General features: G+C 44.7%; 1 protein-coding gene across 1 annotated transcript in view; it reads left to right on the forward strand.

Annotated features, from left to right (window-relative positions):
• Positions 1–20,430, forward strand: part of LOC310815771 (1,4-alpha-glucan-branching enzyme-like) — a 67,970-nt gene that overhangs the window by 6,423 nt on the left and 41,117 nt on the right. Inside the window, 3 exon segments of the mRNA XM_083685693.1 lie at positions 8,284–8,453; positions 12,615–12,730; positions 19,275–19,400. Coding sequence (XP_083541819.1) covers positions 8,284–8,453; positions 12,615–12,730; positions 19,275–19,400 — 412 coding nt within the window.

The following is a 20,430-nucleotide window of genomic DNA, read 5'->3' on the forward strand; positions in this document are numbered from 1 at the left end:
TTGCAAGGAATGAGTAAAAAGCTTCCAAATAGCACCTCTTTCATGAAATGGTTCCATAAATGACTGTGTCAAACCTCAAAAAAACCCTGAGAACCATTTTTTATCTCAGAGTGTAGACAATGCTTGTTCAACAGAAGAACCATCTCCCAGCAAGGACGGTTCTTCACATTTACAGTCGTAATGTGAAGTACTCTGATACCAAGAAGAAGAAGAAGAAGTTATTTGTGTGGAAATGGTTCTACTTAGAACTGTCACCCATGACAAAGAACTCTAAAATAATCTTTTTTTGTACATTAATTCACTTTAATGTTAAGTGAAAGTGAAGTTACATCTCTAATCCAATGAGGACGGCCAAGGTGGAGGGAGGGAGAGAGGGAGGGAGAGATGGAGGGAGGGAGAGAGGGAGGGAGAGATGGAGGGAGGGAGAGAGAGAGGTAGGGATGGTGTCAGTACCTGCTGTAGTCTCCTTTCTCCCCCTCAACCTGCGCAACATCAATTCACTTCAACGTTAGTTACATCTCTAATCTAGCGAGAAGGGCCAGGGGTGAGGGACGGAGGGGGAGAGAGGGAGACTACAGCAAGTACTGACCCCATCTCTCCTTTTCCCCCTCCCTCTCTTCATCCCTCCCTCCTTCCCACCATCCCCCAACCCCTGGCCTTCCACACTGGATATGGAGAGAGGAAGAGAGAGAGAGAGGGAGGGAGGGAGAGAGAGAGGCAAGGACGGGGTCAGTACATGCTGTAGTCTCCTTTCTCCACATCCACCTCCGCTACATGAATTCACTTTAACGTTAGTTACATCTGTAATGTGGCGTTTCAGCAGCCCTGCCCTTCTCCCCTGGGACGTAGGGATAATCTCTGCTAAGCCTTTTGGAGAGGAGGATTTTATTTCTACGGCTGATAAAAAGAGAGAAAGAGAGAGCTGGCTACTGGAGGATAACGATGCACATAATGAGTTGGCTGTCAAAAGATCGTTTTTCCTCCTTCCTCTTCTTCTTCCTCCTCCTCCTCCTCCGCTCGCACAGTTCCTTAATCATTTGAGCGCTGCTTTTCTACTCACTGAATATTGTATGAGGAGAAAATGTACTACGCTAGGTTTGTGTGTGTCTGTGTGCGTGTGCGTGTGTGTGTGTTTGATGGAGAAAGAGAGATAATTTACATTGAAAACGTTCTCCCTCTCAAAAGGAAAACCCTAAGACCAGTCTGGGGATTATTTGACAAAATGTGGTATTGGTCATGTGTGATTTGTTCAGTTGTGCACACATACAATGTGATGTGGATATACATTTGTTTGTGCTCATTCTCTTCGTGTTGATGGTTTCGTGCATGTTGTAAGCTAGTGTTTGAAAGTACCTATCGTAGTCCCCCACCCCCAGCACTGAGCCAATTGCAGGGTTTGTCACGACGGTGTTGAGTCCTGTCAACGTGCTCTGCTGCAGCTCAGACGGTGTGCAGTGCTCCCATCGGTGGACCACTTGCTTGAGGTAATAGTTATACGAATAAAACATGTTTCATTTCAAACAGAAAATCTGAAAGTTCACCAACAACCTCAGTAAATAAAATACAGTAAAAAATCGACTAAAAACTAAAGACTAACGGCTAAAAACTAGGTCTAGAATCAGATTACTGTACCCTATTTCCCAGTCTTACCTATTAGAGGGATGACAACAGACCAGACCCTGTATCAGTGGTTGGAAGCAGCTCCTACCTACTCCTGTATGACCCCCTCCTCCCCTATAGACAGCCTGTTAATTCAGGGGTCCCCACCAGCAACCCTGGTCCTCCTGACTCACCACATTCAGTTGATTAGCAGCAGAATCAGGTGTTTAGTTCTGGTCTGTAGAATCTGTAGTTCTCCAGGTCCAGAGTTGGTCATTACTGGGTTAATGATTGGACAAGCTAGTCAATGTTTCAGTAGTATGGCACTGTGTCAGCAGAGGCAGGTGGAGGTCGAAATCGGAGGAAGGGCTCATTGGAATGTGTGGAACACACGATTGATACCATTCCTCATTCCTTTCCATGCATTTCAATGAGCCGTCCTCTGTATACAGACTATGTATCCGCCTCCATTTTTGTTATGGTACTGTATGGACGGATGCTGCTGAAAGCGACCAGGGTGAGGGAGACTACAGTCTAGTCGTAGATGTTAAGGCAACTTTATTTGAATTCACAACAACCACTATGTAAGATAGAATTTCTCCCACCTCATTTAGGAGCAGAGTTTTCCATTAGTCAAGTGTTTGTGCTGCTTGCTTAACCAAGGGGAAAATGGGTTTTTAAAACTACCACTCCTGAATATGTTCTGTGTGTGTGCGTGTGTGCGTTTGTGTGTGTTTGTGTGTGCTTGTGTTTGCTTGTTTGTGCGTGTGTGTGTTTGTGTGTGTGTGTGTGTGTGTGTGTGTATGCCTGTGTGCCTGTGTGCCGTTGTGCCTTTGTGCCTTTGTGCCTTTGTGCATACTGTTTGGTGGGCAGTTATATATTTTTTGCAGTTTCTCAAAACCTATATATATTCAGAAGTTGTACACGTTAAACTTTGTTCAGCTTGTTGACTCAATCCCACAGACACATGTCCGATCAAGATCATGCTTGGGAGCAACAAACAGTGTAGGAACTTTGACTTTCTTCTCTCTAAGTCAAAGTTCTGTCCTCAACCTTGGCAGTGGACTGGCTTGTCCTTGCCCTAGGATATGATCTCTACCCTCAGGTTAGAAAGGCTCCCACTGGAGGAGATACGCACGCACGCACGCACTCACACACACACACACACACACACACACACACACACACACACACACACACACACACAGAGGAAGAGAGACCTTTGTAGGTTAGCCACACTGATGAGGGATAGGCAAGGTGAAGGAGTGGGAGGCTGAGAGCAGCAGAGGTCTGTGAAGACATGCTCACACTCCCCTACCCCACACACGCAATATATATATCAATGTTATACTGTAGTTGAGTTGTGAAATCAAATCAACAGCTGTAAACAGGAATGTTTATTATGGTCTACAAGGAAATAGAAGGATTGGAATAAAATAAATCAATTAATAACAATACAATACACCCACACACCCACACCCACACCCACACCCACACACACACACACACACACACACACACCCACACATCAATAGTAATGACAGTGGTGTCGTGATGACACAATTGGAGTCGTGCGTGGCCACGCAGTCACGGGTGAACAGGAAGTAGAGAAGAGGAGAGTACTGTGCACACAGCCCTGGGGGGTCCTCCCTGTGTTGAGAGTCCGTGTGGAGGAGGCGATGCCGCCTATCCTGACCACCTGGGGCCTGCCGTCAGGAAGCTAGGATCAAGATCCATAGGCAGGTATTCAGACCCAGGTCACTGAGCTTGAATGTTGAACTGTAGTCAAAGAAACCGGATTCTCCCATAGGCGTTCCTCTTGGTGATATAAAGCAGTGTGCAGTTCAATGTCATCGTCTCTGGGATCTGTTTGGAATGGGTCCAGTGTGTCTGATAACGTGGGGTTGAGGTGGGCCTTGAGCAGTCTCCTCAAAGCACTTCATGATGACAGATGTGAGTTCTACAGGGCTACATCGTCATATAGGTAGGTTACCTTGGATCGTTTGGGCACAGGAACAATGGTGGTCACCTTGAAACAGGTGGGGACTACAGACTGGGACAGGGAAAGGTTGAATATGTCCGTAAAGATTAATGCCAGCTGGTTAGCGCATGCTCTGAGGACGCGGCCCGGAATGCCGTCTGGGCCGGATGCTTTGTTACTGTTGAAATGTTGAAGAATGTGAATGTAAATAAAGGAAGATCGTGTTTGGGAGCAACAAACAATGTAGGAACAATGTGAGAAAAGAACTTTGACTTACTTTCTAAGTCAGAGTTCTGTCCTCGACCTTGGCGGTGGACTGGCTTGTCCTTGCCCTAGGACATGCTCTCTACCCTCAGGTTAGAAAGGCCCACACCTTTGTTGTAGTGTACAGTAGCTGCACTGGAGGACACACACATGCACACACACACACACACACACAGACCCTTACAGGGTAACCATACTGATGGAGGGATAGCCAAGGGCAAGGTGGAGGAGTGGGAGGCTGAGACACACACTGCCTTCCACACACACACACACACACACACACACACACACACACATACACATAGACACACACACACACACACACATTCTTCAATATGAGTGTCATCTTGCACAGTCTCATCGGAACAATTAAGAGCAAGAACAAAGCGGAGCAGAAGGGCCTGTAAGCCTGTCTTCTTCACAGAGGAATAATTACTGCTGGTAGATTCATAAGGGAAGAGGGGGGTAAACAATCAGTCAGCACCATACAGTCAGTACCAAGCATCAGTATTTCATACAGTCAGTCAGTCAGTCAGTCAGTCAGTCAGTCAGTCAGTCAGTCAGTCAGTCAGTATGACCTACGGAGTTGGAGAGTGAGTCGGATAAGCTGTATCCGTGTCAGTGAATCGTCAAAAGAACTAACTGTGGACTAGCTATGGACCTTGTAGGACAGCGTAGATTAAGATTAGCACTTGAGAACAGATTAATCAATGTCAACGACCTGAGGGACTGACGCTGGTCCTTGGGTGGAGAACCACTGATCTGGGGACAGTAGCTAGGCTTGTGAGTGATGAGTTATGTGCATGATGAATGTGTTTTTGTTTGCCTCTGCAGGGTTTTCTCCAAAGCAGACAGAGAGCAGAACGCCTCTCATCTCAGTTCCACCAGGCTGGCACGGGAGACAGAGCTGGAGACAGTTTAATTAAATTCTTGATTTTTCCTTATTATCTATTTAGGAATTGCCACTCAGAATCTGGTCAGCGTGATGCATACTGTACAGTGTTTTCGAAAGCTTTCTGTAGACTGTGTGTGTGGTGTGTGTGGTGTGTGTGGTGTGTGGTGTGTGTGGTGTGTGTGGTGTGTGTGTGTGTGTGTGCACATGATTGTGTGTGTCTGCAGAGTAGGGGGGCCCAAGTGCTATCATGTTAAAGGTTACATGGCCTTTTGTTCTATGTAAACACACACACACATACACACCACACACCACACACACACTGTTAAAGTTTCTGAACTCTGAACTTGCTCTGATTATGAGTCTGATGGTTTGCAAGAATGAACCACCCACCATGACTCGGGGGCTTAAGAAAGATAAGTATGATTCTGACAAAGAAAATGTAAGTTTCTATCTTTACATGAATATTTCTAGTACTTTAATTTCAATTTGTTCCACAAACGTCATATTCAGAAATAAATATTCAACATAGCCAGCTGCATAATCTCAACATTATTTATTTACATTCTTTGAGTTGATGCATCTACGAATACATATTACATTACTTTTGCTTACATTTATACATTTACTTAACTGCAACTGAGTTGACCGAGTTCTGTTATTTAAACAAAATACCACCCCAACAAAACACATGAACATGAATCAGAAGAATTCAGCAGAATCAAATAAGAGCCAACATCACAGGTACATTGTTTGTTGAGTGCACCACAAGGAACAGAAATTCACACTTAGCCACAATTCCCTAGCAAATATGCAAATGTTATTCCTTCTGTTTCAAGGGCATTGTGGGTAATTGTGATTTTCTGTTGCATTATCTCACTACAACTAACGTACCTGTGATGTTGGTTCTTGTTTGATTCTAACTGTATTACGTCTGAGCTTATGTTCATGCAAGTGTCTTGTTCGTTAGCTTTTTGAGTAGGATGTAAATTTAGAAAATGACATTAGGAACTTAAATAAAATATGTTTAATGACTCTGGTTACAATAAGTAACTAATCATGAGAATTAAGTAAATCAAACTTACAAGTACAGTTCTGGACTTAAACAATTAAGGAGATCCAATTAAAAATAATGTCTCTGGAACTGATGCATTTAATTTGGTTTTATATCATACATCATATACATAAAACTCAGACTTGAGCTGATGCAAATAGTTGCCTCACTTTTTTTTAAGTAGAGCAAGCACACTATTTTGTTTACAGTGTATTGCAATATGCCTTGTGCAACGCCAGGACCCATGTTAAAAGGTCTGGACCTCTTGGCAGCTCAGGTGTTAGTTCTAACAGACAGAAGGTTGTAAGTTTGAGTCCTGTCCGGACCTTATTTGTAATTTGCAAGGTACAGTAGATTGATTTTCTCTAAACTCCCTCTGGTCTGTTGGAGTCCTGTTCTGGCTTCTTTACAGAATGTTTACAGAGTGTTCTGTCATGTCCCCTGGAGACTATTAAGTGTAGCGAATGTGTATTGAGCAAAGCACTTTCAAGATAATTCAGTAGTGTGTACTAATCTTCCAAACTCTTTAGTAAACTCATATGTGAAGTTGGAGGTCATTGCTTTCCTCTGAGAGCTAGGCTTTCATTTCATCGCTCTCTCTCTCTCTCTCTCTCTCTCTCTCTCTCTCTCTCTGTCTCTCTCTCTCTAAATCTAAATCTAAAGCTGTTTTCCCCAGAGTTCATTCTCTGGGTTCTTTACTGTTAACCCAACCCCAGGATCCGTCTGTCCTCAAGATTCTTTCTCTCTCTCTCTCTCTCTTGCTCACTCTCTCTCTCTCGCTCTCCCCCTCGCTCTCTCTCTCTCTCTCTCTCTTTCTCTCTCTCTCTCTCGCCCTCTCTCTCTCTCTCTCTCTCTCGCCCTCTCTCTCTCTCTCTCTCTCTCGCCCTCTCTCTCTCTCTCTCTCTCTCTCTCGCCCTCTCTCTCTCTCTCTCTCTCTCGCCCTCTCTCTCGCCCTCTCTCTCTCACAGCCACAGTGCCCTCTGCAAGACATTTAGTATGACCCCAGTTGTCCTACACAGCTGTTGTCAGCGGTTACACCTCATATATCACCCCAGAGGGACGTTTTTGTGAGCAGGAGCCAATGATAGTAGATACCCCTGAATGTGTAGTGTGTGTGTGTGTGTGTGTGTGTGTTCTCTGTGGAAAGCACTGAGTCATGATGAGCCAGCTTCAGACACTGACAGTTGTCAGGTCTGTGTGGGAGAGTGGGGTAATGCCCTCAAACACACACTCTCCACCATCTATACACGCACACACACACACACACCTTCCAATCTAAAAGATTGTATGCAATGTAATAAGTAATGATTTTCACAATATTATTATTGATACAGTCAAGTTCTTGTTAATTCAGTGTTTAGAGAACATGATATATACACATGAGATCAATGCAGTGTACATTCTTTGTCCTATAAACGTTGATTCTCTGGCCTCTTTAAGATGTGGAAAATCAGTTTAATCTGCTATTTTAGCAAGGTAGTCTTCAAAGTGGTGTGTGTGGTTTGTGTGTGTGGCATAATGACTGCAGACACCAGTCCATTACAGACAGACACTTCAATTAGCCACGCACAGAAGGATAGCTACTAATTTGTGTGTGTGTGTGTGTGTCTGTGTGTGTGTGTGTGTGTGTGTGTGTGTGTGTGTGTGTGTGTGTGTGTGTGTGGAGATAACTGCTAATTTCTCAGCTGACTGGACAGCGATATGAGCTGACATTGTGCTGCACAGACACTCCAAATGTTATGGCTGTATGTGTACGTGCGTGTGTGCGTGTGTGCGTGTGTGCGTGTGTGTTCCTGCGCGTTTAAGGCATTCCCCTGCACTCCACTCGAGAGCCAAACATCACACTCCAACCTAATCACCTTTTAACACGCGGTTATCTCGTCGGAGTTGTTTTAATGACATTCGATGACCATGATAATGGATCAAATGTGTATTGTGCTCCTTCCAGGTGATACTACAGCAGATGTGACTGTTTAGGGAGGAGATTTCATCGTTGTATAGCCTTACTCTCTTTGATGGCTTTCTAAGCTGTAACTTTCAGTAGGCCTGTTTCCAAGACTTTTTCAAAGTATCCAGTATGTTCATGTGAAAAGTTCACGTCTCATTAAGTATATGTATTTTTCTTCTGCCAGGGGCGTGCTGCAGAGTTTACACAACTTCTTTTCTCTCTCTCTCTTTGTTTTTGAAGTGTAAGAAAGTGCTGCCTTGGGTTTTGGGTAGGCATCATGGGAGCGAGTGTGAAAAGAGTCTTTTTGTATTGTTCTGTCTTCCCCGTCTCCCCCTGAAATCCTCATGCGGTTTGTATCCCAAACATGAGAGAGACAGAGAGAGAGAGAGACAGAGAGAGAGAGAGACAGAGAGACAGAGAGACAGAGAGAGAGAGAGAGAGAGAGAGAGAGAGAGAGAGAGAGAGAGAGAGAGAGGTCTCCGTCTGTGATGTTACAGTCTGTCTACTGTAGCGAGTGTGTCTTACATTTCTGTCTCTCTCTCCAGGTACAAACTGTTTGAACGGAGGCTGTCCAGTTTGGAGGAGGCCGAGGGGAGTTTTGATGACTTCACCAGGAGTTACCAGTCCTACGGGGTAAAGACACAGGCCAACAACGGACTGCTGTTCAAAGAGTGGGCCCCTGGTGCACAGGCCCTATACCTGACGGGAGACTTCAGTGAGTACACACACACACACACACAGACACACACATGTCCTCTCTCAACCCTGTGTTTCTTTATTTAGAAGTGTGAATCAAAGTGCTGGCAATTAATAGTTGCCAAGGAAACAGTCTCAGTTTTTAGGTTGCTAACCTTTCTAATGTATTCTGTGTTTGCTGGAGAGACGTCTGTGGGTTATAGTGAAATATTTATTGAGCAGTAATGATGCTGGAAGCGCGTGTGTGTGTGTGTCTGTGTGTGTGTGTGTGTATGCAAATGTGTATCGTCTCCCTGTGTTTGTCTCTCCATCTCTCTCACAGAGAATGGCTCATGTCTGATGATTTAGTTTCTACCATTAAAACTTGAACAGTGGGCTTGAGAAGCAGGGTGGATGGATGTCGGGTTTGCTACTGTACCTCTCCCTCTCTCTCTCTCTCTCTCTCTCTCTACTCCTCCCTCTCTCTCTATATGGTATCTCTCTCTCTCTACTTCTCTCTCATAATGCTCAAAAGAGAACAGTCTTCAGGAGTGACTGTAGGCTTGTTATTTTGTAACCAGTTCTTTCTCGGCCTGGTTAATATTGCAGTGTTCAGATCTGGATCCAATATCTAATGGTATCTTTTCATTTATTCCCTTGGGATTGACCGTTCCATCCTAACACAGCTGTTATCCAATCCTGGGTTTGTCAACGGAGGGGGGTGGAGAAGAGGAGAGATGGTGTGGGGGGGGGGGAGTGATATCATGAAAGAGATGGGGGGGAAACGGCCGAGGAGAGGGAGGAAGAGGGAGAAATGCATTGTGGGTTTCAGAAACAAGTGTTTTGACCAATCAAGAAGGTTTTTCCCACTATATCTGGTTAGGGGTTCAAGGGAAAACAAAATTATATATATATATATATATATATATATATATATATATATATATATATATATATATATATATATATATATACACTCACCAGCCACTTTATTAGGTACACCTGTTCAACTGCTCAGTAACGCAAATATCTAATCAGCCAATCACATGGCAGCAACTCAATGCATTTAGGCATGTAGACATGGTCAAGACGACCTGCTGAAGTTCAAACCGAGCATCAGAATGGGGAAGAAAGGTGATTTAAGTGACTGAACGTGGCATGGTTGTTGGTGCCAGACGGGCTGGTCTGAGTATTTCAGTAACTGCTGATCTACTGGGATTGTCACGCACAACCATCTCTAGGGTTTACAGAGAATGGTCAGAAAAAGAGAAAATATCCAGTGAGCGGCAGTTCTCTGGGCGAATATGCCTTGTTGATGCCAGAGGTCAGAGGAGAATGGCCAGACTGGTTCAAGATGATAGAAAGGCAAACAGTAACTCAAATAACCACTCGTTACAACCAAGGTATGCAGAAGCCCATCTCTGAACGCACAACACGTCGAACCTTGAAGCAGATGGGCTACAAAAGGGGGTCCAACCCAGTATATATATTAGTATATATATATACATATAATCATAATAATAATATAATAATAATAATATAATAATATAATAATAATATAATAATATAATAATATAATAATCATAATATAATATAAAGATTATAATCATATAATATATATAGTATATATATTATATGATTAGGAGAAACATCATGAACATGTCCTGTTTATATATATATATATATATAAGGACAGCAAAACAGGACATGTTCATGTTGGGTTTACAGGGCTATATGTTTGTTTTGACACCCAGCAACCAATGATGTTTCTCCTAATCAGCGTAGAGGGAGCATGCTGGGTGTCTGCTCCTTCAGACATGTGAGTGAAAAGCTGATGTTGTTAATCTCTCCCTATAGGGCTTTTGTCTGACCCCCCCCCCCCCCCCACACACACACACACACACAGCTGTGAAGATCTTCAGCTTTAGTCCTCACAAACCCCTGAGAGAGAGAGTTATTTACAGTGCAATCCCACTTTCCCTTCTTCCCTACATCCCCCTCTACTTCCATCCATCCCTCCTTCCTTCTCTACCTCCCTTCTCTCCCACCGGAGAGACCACTGCCCAAAATGATAACTCCCTTGTGCAACAGAACACATATAAATTGTGTGTGTGTGTGTGTGTGTGTGTGTGTGTGTGTGTGTGTGTGTGTGTGTGTGTGTGTGTTTTTGTGTGTGGGTGTTTTTGTGTGTGTGTGTGATGAGTGATGACAGTGTTGTCAGGTTGATGCCTCAGGCGTGTTATTAAGCTGCGATCCTACTGCCTCGGGCTGTTAATAGAGAGAGAGAGAGAGAGAGAGAAAGAGAGAGAGAGAGAGAGAAAGAGAGAGAGATGTGTACGTCAGACTCTCTCCACGCGACGATAGGGAAGGAGTGTTGTTAAGCCTGCAGCACAGAGGTGACGGGGAGGGAGGGAGGGAGGGAGGGATGGATGGAGGGAGGGAGGGAGGGAGGGATGGAGGGAGGGAGGGAGGGATGGAGGGATGGAGGGAGGGAGGGAGGGAGGGAGGGATGTTGAGAGAAGCTAAGGGTCCTTTACAGCCAGCCATGAGTCAGTGTCCCAGGCTGTAGTGTTCCCCATCATGTGGCAGGTCTCCATGGGGACAGCTTAAATAGGACCCCCCCCCCACCCCCAGCTGTGCTTGGAGAGCTGGTGGAGGCACACAGCTGCAGGAGTGTGTTCAGTTCAGGTGAAAAGGCTAAAGCTGTTTTCCCGCCCCATAGAGTTAATTCTCTGGGTTCTCTGATGTTCACCCAACCCCAGGATCTGTCTGTCCTCAAGTCTCTCTCTCTCCAGCTAAATGTTGTTGCCCCAGCTAGAGATTACACTCCTTATATATCCATATTACCAGCTGCACTCTCCCTCTCCCTCTCTCTCTATCTCCCGCTCATCCTCTCTCCCTCCCTCCATCCGCCGTCTTATTCCATATTTCCTGCTATTTTTCTCCTTATCCTCGTCCTTTTTTTTAATTCTCTCTCTCTCAGCGAGCGAGCGAGGGAGCGGCGGTGTCAGGGAAAAAAAAAGAGAAGAAAAAAAAAAAGAAAGAAAGAACCAAACCAAACGGGGGCGAGATTGCATTTTCAGACGGCTCACATTATTTCTCTCTCTCTTTCTCACTCTCTCTCTCTCTCTTTCGGCATGAGGTGTGAAGGCATTACGTCTGGAGTCCAAGAGCTACACTCTCATTGTCTCTCTCCCTTCTTTTTTGATTTGTTTACGGTATTCATTTATTCATTCCTTCCTCTGCTCAGGTCTGTATTACAAATGGAGCGACAGAGACAGATAGAGGGAGGGAGGGAGGGAGCGAGGGAGGTGGTGGGCGAGGAGGAGGAGGAGGAAGATTATCCATGACAAACTGATGTTGCCCTGCTCGCTCTGTGTGAAAGGGGTCAAGCAATCTCCAAACCTGACTTTCGCTCGCTTGTGCTCCAAATGAATTCACTGTCTGGGGAAGTCAGTCACCGGCTGTGGAGGAGAGCAACACACACACACACACACACACACACACACACACACACACACACACACACACACACACACCCACCCACCGCATACTCTGAGACAGAAACACGCACACACACACACACACACACACACACACACACACACACACACACACCCACCGCATACTCTGAGACAGAAACACACACACACACACACACAGTCACTTTATTGGGATGTTTTACACGCCTAGACTGGTGATCCTGAATCTGTAAAAGAACATTTTAATCCAATTATTTCCTAAATGAACACCCCATGTATTTTCCATTCGATAATGGCTGCAGAAACACAACTTGGCATCAACCCATCAATTTGTGATAATACATTTTCAATTAACCTGCCACAGATCAATTGGCTGTCTGACTGGCTGTATTGTTTTGAAATGAATGTGTTCAGCAGTCGAGGGCACACACGCACACACACACACACACACACACACACACACACACACACACACACACACACACACACACACACACACACACACACACACACTGGCATGTCTGACTGATTGGAATGATTGTAGTGCTGAAAGCTGTTTTACTGTTTGATTACTGCTCCATTTGTCTGACAGAGGGACTGGAAGGTGTGTGTGTGTGTGTGTGTGTGTCTGTGTTGATATGGAGTTAATGTTTCTTCAAAATGTGTAGGCCTACTGTATATTTTACCCCCCCCCCCCCCCCTCCACTTCTCTCCCTCAGATGACTGGAACAGCACATCTCACCCCTACACCAAGAAAGAATATGGAAAATGGGAGCTCTACCTTCCTCCCAAGAGTAACAAGTCCTGCGCCGTGGAGCACGAGTCCAAGCTCAAGGTACCCTCTCTACCCTCTACCCTGTCAAACAGGAGCTTCCCCGTGTTGAGGTTGGAACTGAGAAAGGTTCTCTACCTCCTCTACCCTCCTCTGGAGCTGCTGCTGTTGTTGTTGTTGTGTGTTTGATAACTAACTGACCAGCATAGCTCATCCGCTTTATGTTTGGATGAATGTGCCGATTGATTCGAGCCGTCTTGATGTACGGTGTCCAATCCGTCAGTAAGCTGTGAGAGATGATGAGCTTGGTCAGTGCAGAGAGCTGGGCCTCGGGGCAGGACTAAGGCTTGCTCACTCACGAGGTACTGTCGGAGGAGCTGGACCTCGAGGTAGGACTAAGGCCTCCTCACTCACAAGGTACTATAGGAGAAGGATGAAGTTGCCCCTAGAAGCTGGTCTAAGGTCAGTGTTGCATCTCTTTTTTTTTTTTACGAAGTTAAGCTGATCCTAGAGCCTGTGCCTGAGGCCAGTTTCTACACACAGTTCTTTTTTTACCTTGTGTCTACTACTTCCTGAGCGCTCCAACCAGATGGATCAAGCTGCTGATGAGGATTTATCACAGCTGATGTCTCCACCAATCAGAAGGCATCCAGGAAGCAGGGCAAGTCTCCTGTTCCCACACGGTGTTTACCGTAACACGGCTGGCATTTAAACACCGCAGATCCAGAGCCTGTGTCTGTGTCTGTTCGATCCATTTTTAATGAACCTCTCCTGTTGTCTCTGGGGCGCTCTCACACACACACACACACAGACACGTACGTATGAATTGATTCCGGAGATTATGAGTATACTGTAACACACTGCAGTTCATCTGTTTTGTATTCACCCGTTATGGGGGGGGAGTGGGGGGGGATGGTATGTGCTTCATGCTGACAGTGCTGCTCAAGTGGAGCTTAGTATTTCAACCCCCATGGCCATAGGGGACAGAGGAATTACAGATTGGCCCTTTTAATTGACTGCACATTCTCAATGACTTAAGGAGTGTTTTTTTTTTTTTACAGTGAACTTGCACAAGGCTGCAGATAGAAATTCAATATATAGACCTGACATGACTCCCTATTGTGCCTGATAAAGTATACCTGTTCTACAAAATGCATTACTATCTGAACATTTTGTAACACATTGCTCCCCTCCTGAGCAGGCTCCTGGGCATACGGTTGGTGGCAAGATAGGGAACACTCTGTGAGGGGTTGATGAGCCACTGGGCAGGGGAGAGATGGGCACAGCGAGCCCTGGCAGTGTAGGGGGGGGAGTCTGGGGCTGGGGCCCATAGCCTAGGAGGAAACAGATGGCCGGAACACAGCCAAACAACTTCCTGTGTGCCAACGCTGGGTAACAATTGGCTGTTGCGAGCGGTGGCACATTGTACTGTACCATGTGACGCCGCCCCGGTGTTTGGCGCTTCCGTATTATCTTCCCCACGGAAACTCGAACCGTCTCTAATTGCCTCTGTGTGATTTTCTTTTGCCCCATTACAGTGAAAGGTTTTTTTTTTTTTCATCTTCTCTCTGTTTGTTGTTTGATGGCGTCGTCCTGGGTATTGTGTTGTTTTAGACTTCACTCTGGAGATGGATTTTGGTTGCGCCAGCCTTGATGTAACTGTGTGTACCAGGTTATCACAGAGTTGAATCTAGGATCCCATATGATCGAGTGTCTGTCACACAGGGATGAGCAAATCATTATCAGTCGTTATTAACCATGAAATATTTTTTTGGAGTCAGATATAACGTCATAACGTCAACTTGTGTTAGTTGGTCATGTGACCACTTGGGTTGAGTTCGCTTCATCATGTCCATTACCGTTTGAAGTCATTATTGGGAATAAATTAGTGGCTTATTTTTGTCCCCTCCTCTATTCTTCAATGTGTTATTTCCAATTCTTCAACTCTGCATTTTTTGTATATGATTTTCTAATTTGGAATTGAATCCTGTACGTAGTTTACATCTTTATGCAGTTATATGCATGAAAGGTCCCTAATAGCTGGCTAGCCCCCCTCCCTCCATCCCTCCCCCCATCCCCCGACCTCCCCCTGACCGGCAGGTGTACAGGTTGAGAGGTGAGTCCTCCGGGAGCCCTCTGAGCTGTAATTGGCTGTCACACACAGCTTCCCAAAGTTGGCAAATAGGATTTCCTGAGGTCTCGGAGCACAGGGATAAGGCCATGGATAATGTGTCTTGAGGTGCCGGGTTTAAACTGTGAGTGTGGGCTTACCCTCTGACTGCCCGTCTCTGTCTCTCTTGCTCTCTCTTCTTCTCTCTCTTCTTCTCGAACTCTCTCACGTTCTCCAGTAGTTGTTCACCCTGTATCTCCTTCACAGACTAACTACACAACTTCTCATTTCCAATCTTTAACATCCCCATCTCTCTCTCTTTCTCTCTCTCTCTCTCTCTGTCAATATAAAAATCATTAAGGTTTTCTCAGGCCACTCACCATCCACTGGAGATCTGGAGGCAACATTGACTGAAAGGTCCAGCTATTACTTCTCCACAGGAAAAGGGGGAGTGAAGCCCAGGCCTGTTGTTTGGAGATTACTCCCTCCATCCAGGCAGAAAGGAGGAGAGGAATACACTCTGGAGTTGTAGTGAGTTCTCTACATTAGGGTCCTCTCTAGTATTGACTCTGGGGCCTTTCTCTCCCTCTCTCCATACAGGCTATTAGTACTGTGAATAGGCCAGTCAGTGGGAGGGCCTGAGAATCCACTAAGTGGTCTGAGTTCAGATTTAAAAAGCTAAGGCACTAGCCACTGATGGATAGATAGATATATAGACAGACAGATTCATAAATAGATAGACAGATGGGTCGCCAGAAGTAAAATCCTGTAAAAAAAAAAAGAAAGTAAATAAAGTGAACTTGAACTACAGTACTCATCGACAGAATATTCTCGCAGGATCGGAGTTGAAGTAGAGTATATTTGAATGAATAGGTCAAGTATAAGTACATCGATAAAAAAAATCTGTATGATTTTTTCAAAAGGAGACTTGAATAATAATGTCTCCATGACGCCCCCGCAGCAGCTCTCTCACTGAGCACAAGTTCTTGGGAAAAAGCCACGTAGCAGGTATAGCAGGTGGGATGATGGTGTTTTCATGGATGAAACGCATAGCTGGGTGAAAAGTTGAAAATCCTCTGAGAAGACGCTTGGTAAAAACAACCTTAAACCTTTGATTCAGAGGCCTTGTATTCTGGTGCTGTCTTTTGACCAATACCTCTACGCTGGGTGTCTCTCATACTCAAATAATTCACACAGTACACAGCATTCCTGAGATCAATTACCAGTCTCTGTGGATGTATGGGAGGGGGAGTAGGCAGGTTTACCATCAACATGGAGGCTATGCTGTGTTGCTTCAATACATTATTAACAACACTAAGATACCAAGGCTGAGGGGGGGGGGGGGAGAGGGAGAGAGAGAGAGGGAGAGAGAGAGAGAGAGAGGTGTAGGGTTTGAGAGTAACATGGCGAGAGATACACACGCACTTTAAAAGTCTAATATTGATGTAACTTGAACATTGTGGTGGATGTCAAGGTTTTACCCCTCTGTACTTCAGCTCTTTGGCGAGAGATTCAAGAAATAAAGTCCTGAGTAGCCACAATATCTGAGTCTGGTATTTATTATTGCTTTCAAACAAGAGACAGTCTGTTTAGCACAAGTCTGAAGAGGCGATTATCAGGGTTGTCTTTTATACAGATGAAACATAATGGTAGGAGTCACAAAGTCTATCATCTGATGGGCTTGTGCTTATGTGTGAGGGGGCGGGAGAGAAAGAACAATGGGGAGACTTTCTTACTGATCAGTCGGCGCTTTCTTACTGATCCACATTTCACACTTATCCACCTTCCTGTCGGCAAGATGGGTCTGTTCCCTTGTTCTCGCCCTCCTCCACCACTCCCCCGAAACCACCGCTATCCATATGGTAATCATCCGCCGTTTCTCAAAACAATGGCTGTAGAACTTTAGAGGTGTGGCAAGAGAAAATGTAATCACAGTATTTTCACAAGTTGTATCTCACTCATATGAAAGTGTATATCCTTCAAACAGTTCTATCAATGTATTTTCCATAACAACATCCTAACCAAATTGATACTTAGGCACAAAAACAACACTTATCTGAGCGATTGTGTCATTGCTATGATGGCATCTTTTACAATCAGGATTACATTTAGCATTTTACATTTGCATTTACTGTACTCACTTTTTGATGTGTCCTCAGTTGGGATTTAAACTTATAACCTCTTGTAAGACATTGCGTTGCCTCACTTTGTGGCTCACAAATGAATGTGGCTCATGATACATGGCCTACTGTATGTCAATGTTGGCATAATGCAACGATACTAGACACTCCAAGCACCTGAGGTTAAAAACAGAACCAGAATGAAAACATAAAAAAATAAAAAAGATTTATTTCAAAAGAGATAAAATTTGTAAAAGAGGATAAAGTTCAGACCATGCTGAAAAGGCTATTACAACAAGAACACCTATTCTTCTTACAAATGTTCAACATGTCCAACTATTCTCTGCATTCCAAAATGTCTTTACAACCTCAAGGAAAGTATTTCCTCAAATGTCTTAGTTTCTCTGATGCTCAATCCCAATGACAACCCCATTTTTACTCTTGTGTTGCAGCAGTGGACTAGTGGGATTGTGGACAATGTGCTACAAACCAAAATGTTTTATGGATTTGAATCCCAAACGGTGTCATAAGGAACAGTGCTCATTCAATCGTAGTGCATGGAGAAAGTACTCATAGCTTATGTCAATGTTAAGGAAAGCTGTCAAGTTTTAATTATTAATGTAATGCAGTGTTATTTTTGACTTCCATTTGGTTATGAATCAATGGGCAACCGTGTTACAATATTGGATCATAACTGTCAAATAATGACATGCAGAAAACTTTCTTTTACAGTCCACATGCAACCTTGCCACAATGTTGTGTAATGACCGTTAAATGCAGATTTTCAGAAAACCTGTATTTACATAAATAGGCAACATTTTAAAAACTATATTCATCTGTGAGATGGTCTGATGCTGACCGTCAACTGCCAATGTTACAATTTTTTTTTTAAGAAAATAATTTTCAACCCGTGATAAACAATGTTGCAATGTTGGATGATGACCATCAAATGACAACCATAAAGCGACATTTTATGATGGTGTTATCACATTCTACTTTGCAACATTTGGTTTTAACGTTGTCCCACAGTTATTTTCCATTGTCTCTGTATGGTTAGCATAAGACAGTGAATCAGCATCCATACGTTAATACAATGTTTGGATTTAGACATTACTGCACCATACCATTTCCATCATGACTGATATACAACGATATAACCAAAAAACAATGTTAATACAATGTTGTTGTTTTTCCTAAAATGCCCATGGGGGAAGTGTGTCTCTGTGTGGGGGAGGAGTGGTGATTTAATAACTGGCTATGGCAATGGATTTAAATCACCTTTCCCATTCTCTCTGTGAGTTTGGGAACGATGAACATTTAATTTATGTATCAGTTAATATTTCATAACCTGTGTATGAGAGTGGTGCTGTGTGAACCAGAAGTAGATGTATACAGTGCTAGGAGGCTATGCCTAGTAAATATGCCTGTGTGTGATCAATGGCAGTGCTCGGTGGATTTCTGCTCTTCCCAGGGAGGTGTATCTGGGATTCTGTTTGGTTGTTTTCTCCTTCCTGGCACATCATCTCCAGAGTTAGTTTTCAGTGTGAGGGAAACACTTTCATCGCCTGGGGAAATCAAAATACCTACACTTGCACTCTTACTGCAGTTGGTGAAGAGGAGAGGGAAAGGGAGATTTCAGGAGAGACAGCTGTGTTTGTGTTTGTGTGTTTGTGTGTGTGTGTGTGTGTGTGTGTTTGTGTGTGTGTGTGTGTGTGTGGTGTGTGTGTGTGTGTGTGTGAGAGAGAGAGAGAGAGAGAGAGAGAGAGGAGGGGGGGCACAGAGGGTGACATTTGTATACACTGTTGAAATGAGTAAACTAAGTCTGTTAGCTACGTTCTCTCTCTGCATGACCACTGCGGAATGGAGAGATGAGATGGATCGAAACACTTGTATTTCTCCTCTCCCCCCCCCCCCCCCCACACACACACACCCCTCTCCTTGCCCTATCACCCCCCTCTACACCTCTTCAGCAGCATCCCATTGCGTCTGTCTGTCTCATGTCCATCTCACACTCGTCTGACATGGCATCCCTCTGCTCCTGTGAAGATAAAACAGTGATAGTCTCGGGTCTAGCCTCACACTTCTCGCCTTCCCCATAGGTAGCCATGATAGAGCAGGGAAGGCTCTGGTCTCTCGCTTCTCGCCTTCCCCATAGGTTGCCATGGTAGAGCAGGTGAAGGCTATGGACCCCTTTGTCGTCTGGCCAAGGGTGCGACGAGTTTATTTTTTGTGTTCTATTGTTCACTTTGTGTTCTATGATCCACACAAGTGCCTAGAGGGCAGGTGGTTGAATTAGAATTTGGTTGTAACTCTTCCTCCTCTTCCTTTCACATCTTTGAACGTAATTTTTCCTTTTCCTGTCTTTTCCCCCGATTAGCTGGTGGTGCTGACGACAGAAGGGGAGGAGCTATTCAGGATCTCTCCATGGGCCAAATACGTCACCAAGACGCCGGACTCCTTCACCTACGACTGGGTACACTGGGACCCTATACAACCGTTTCTGGTAAGTCGTGTGTGCAGGTGGCTGTGTGTGTGGCTGTTCAATATGGCTGTGTGTGGCTAACAGGTCCTTGTTAGCTTGTGGGAGTATTGTCCTTTCTTTTGGCGACTTGTGTCTCTTAAGGCTGTCCTCTATTCATTTGTCAGTATTAACATTTCTGAGGCAGCCGCCTACACACCCGTCCTCTGCTGTGTGTGTGGGCACACAGACTGATCTTAAGTACCTCTCCACAGTAAACAGTATTTGGCAGCCGTGGAAAATGCATGACAAGAGGCTAGGGACCTCTTGGTGTTTCTGTTTTTCTTTTTCTTTTTTTCTTTTTTCCTGAAGAGGAAATGATTGTGTACATTTGGTTAACAATGCATGGCTTGCAGTATAGGCACTTGTGATGATGATGATGATGATGAAGACGACGACTATGACATCGACATGTTAAAATGTTGAAGTGAATCACATTGTGGTAAATTCAAGGACGGCATTGAAATTCAATGAGGATTGCTCTGTACAGGTATGTGGGAGGGTGTCTGTGAAATGCATTCCGATGGGCATTACTCACTATCTGCAGTATTATGACTAGGGGGCAGGAGCTGGTGAACGCACACAGCGTGATATTCTGTCCTGCATGATATTTGGGTTGCATTCAATAGTTGCATCAGGAGTTAAGATCTAGCTGCAATAACACACTCTCACCTCTATGCTCTGGCACACCTGAAGGCCAGGTTAGTCATCAAAGCTTCTGGAGTCTGAATGATTCTCAGCCTCTTCTACCCCTGAGGTTACTGACTACAGCTATCCTGTTTTCCTCCTAAAGCTAACTTCTCTCTTGCTCTCTCCTGGGTTCAACTCTTCCCTCTTTCTCTCCTGCTCCCTCCTCTACTCCTCCACTGGAACTGAAGCTAACCTCCTCTTGAAGCTAACTTCTAGCTTATGCCCCTGCTCTCTCGCTGTCTCTCTCATCCACCCCCCCCCCCTCCCCATGCCTCGCAGCATGAGGTCCTTTACCCCAGTATGTCTATGGGGGGTTGCTAAAGCT

Source organism: Argentina silus, assembly GCF_951799395.1.
Source record: "Argentina silus genome assembly, chromosome: 2".
Taxonomy (NCBI): Eukaryota; Metazoa; Chordata; class Actinopteri; order Argentiniformes; family Argentinidae; genus Argentina; species Argentina silus.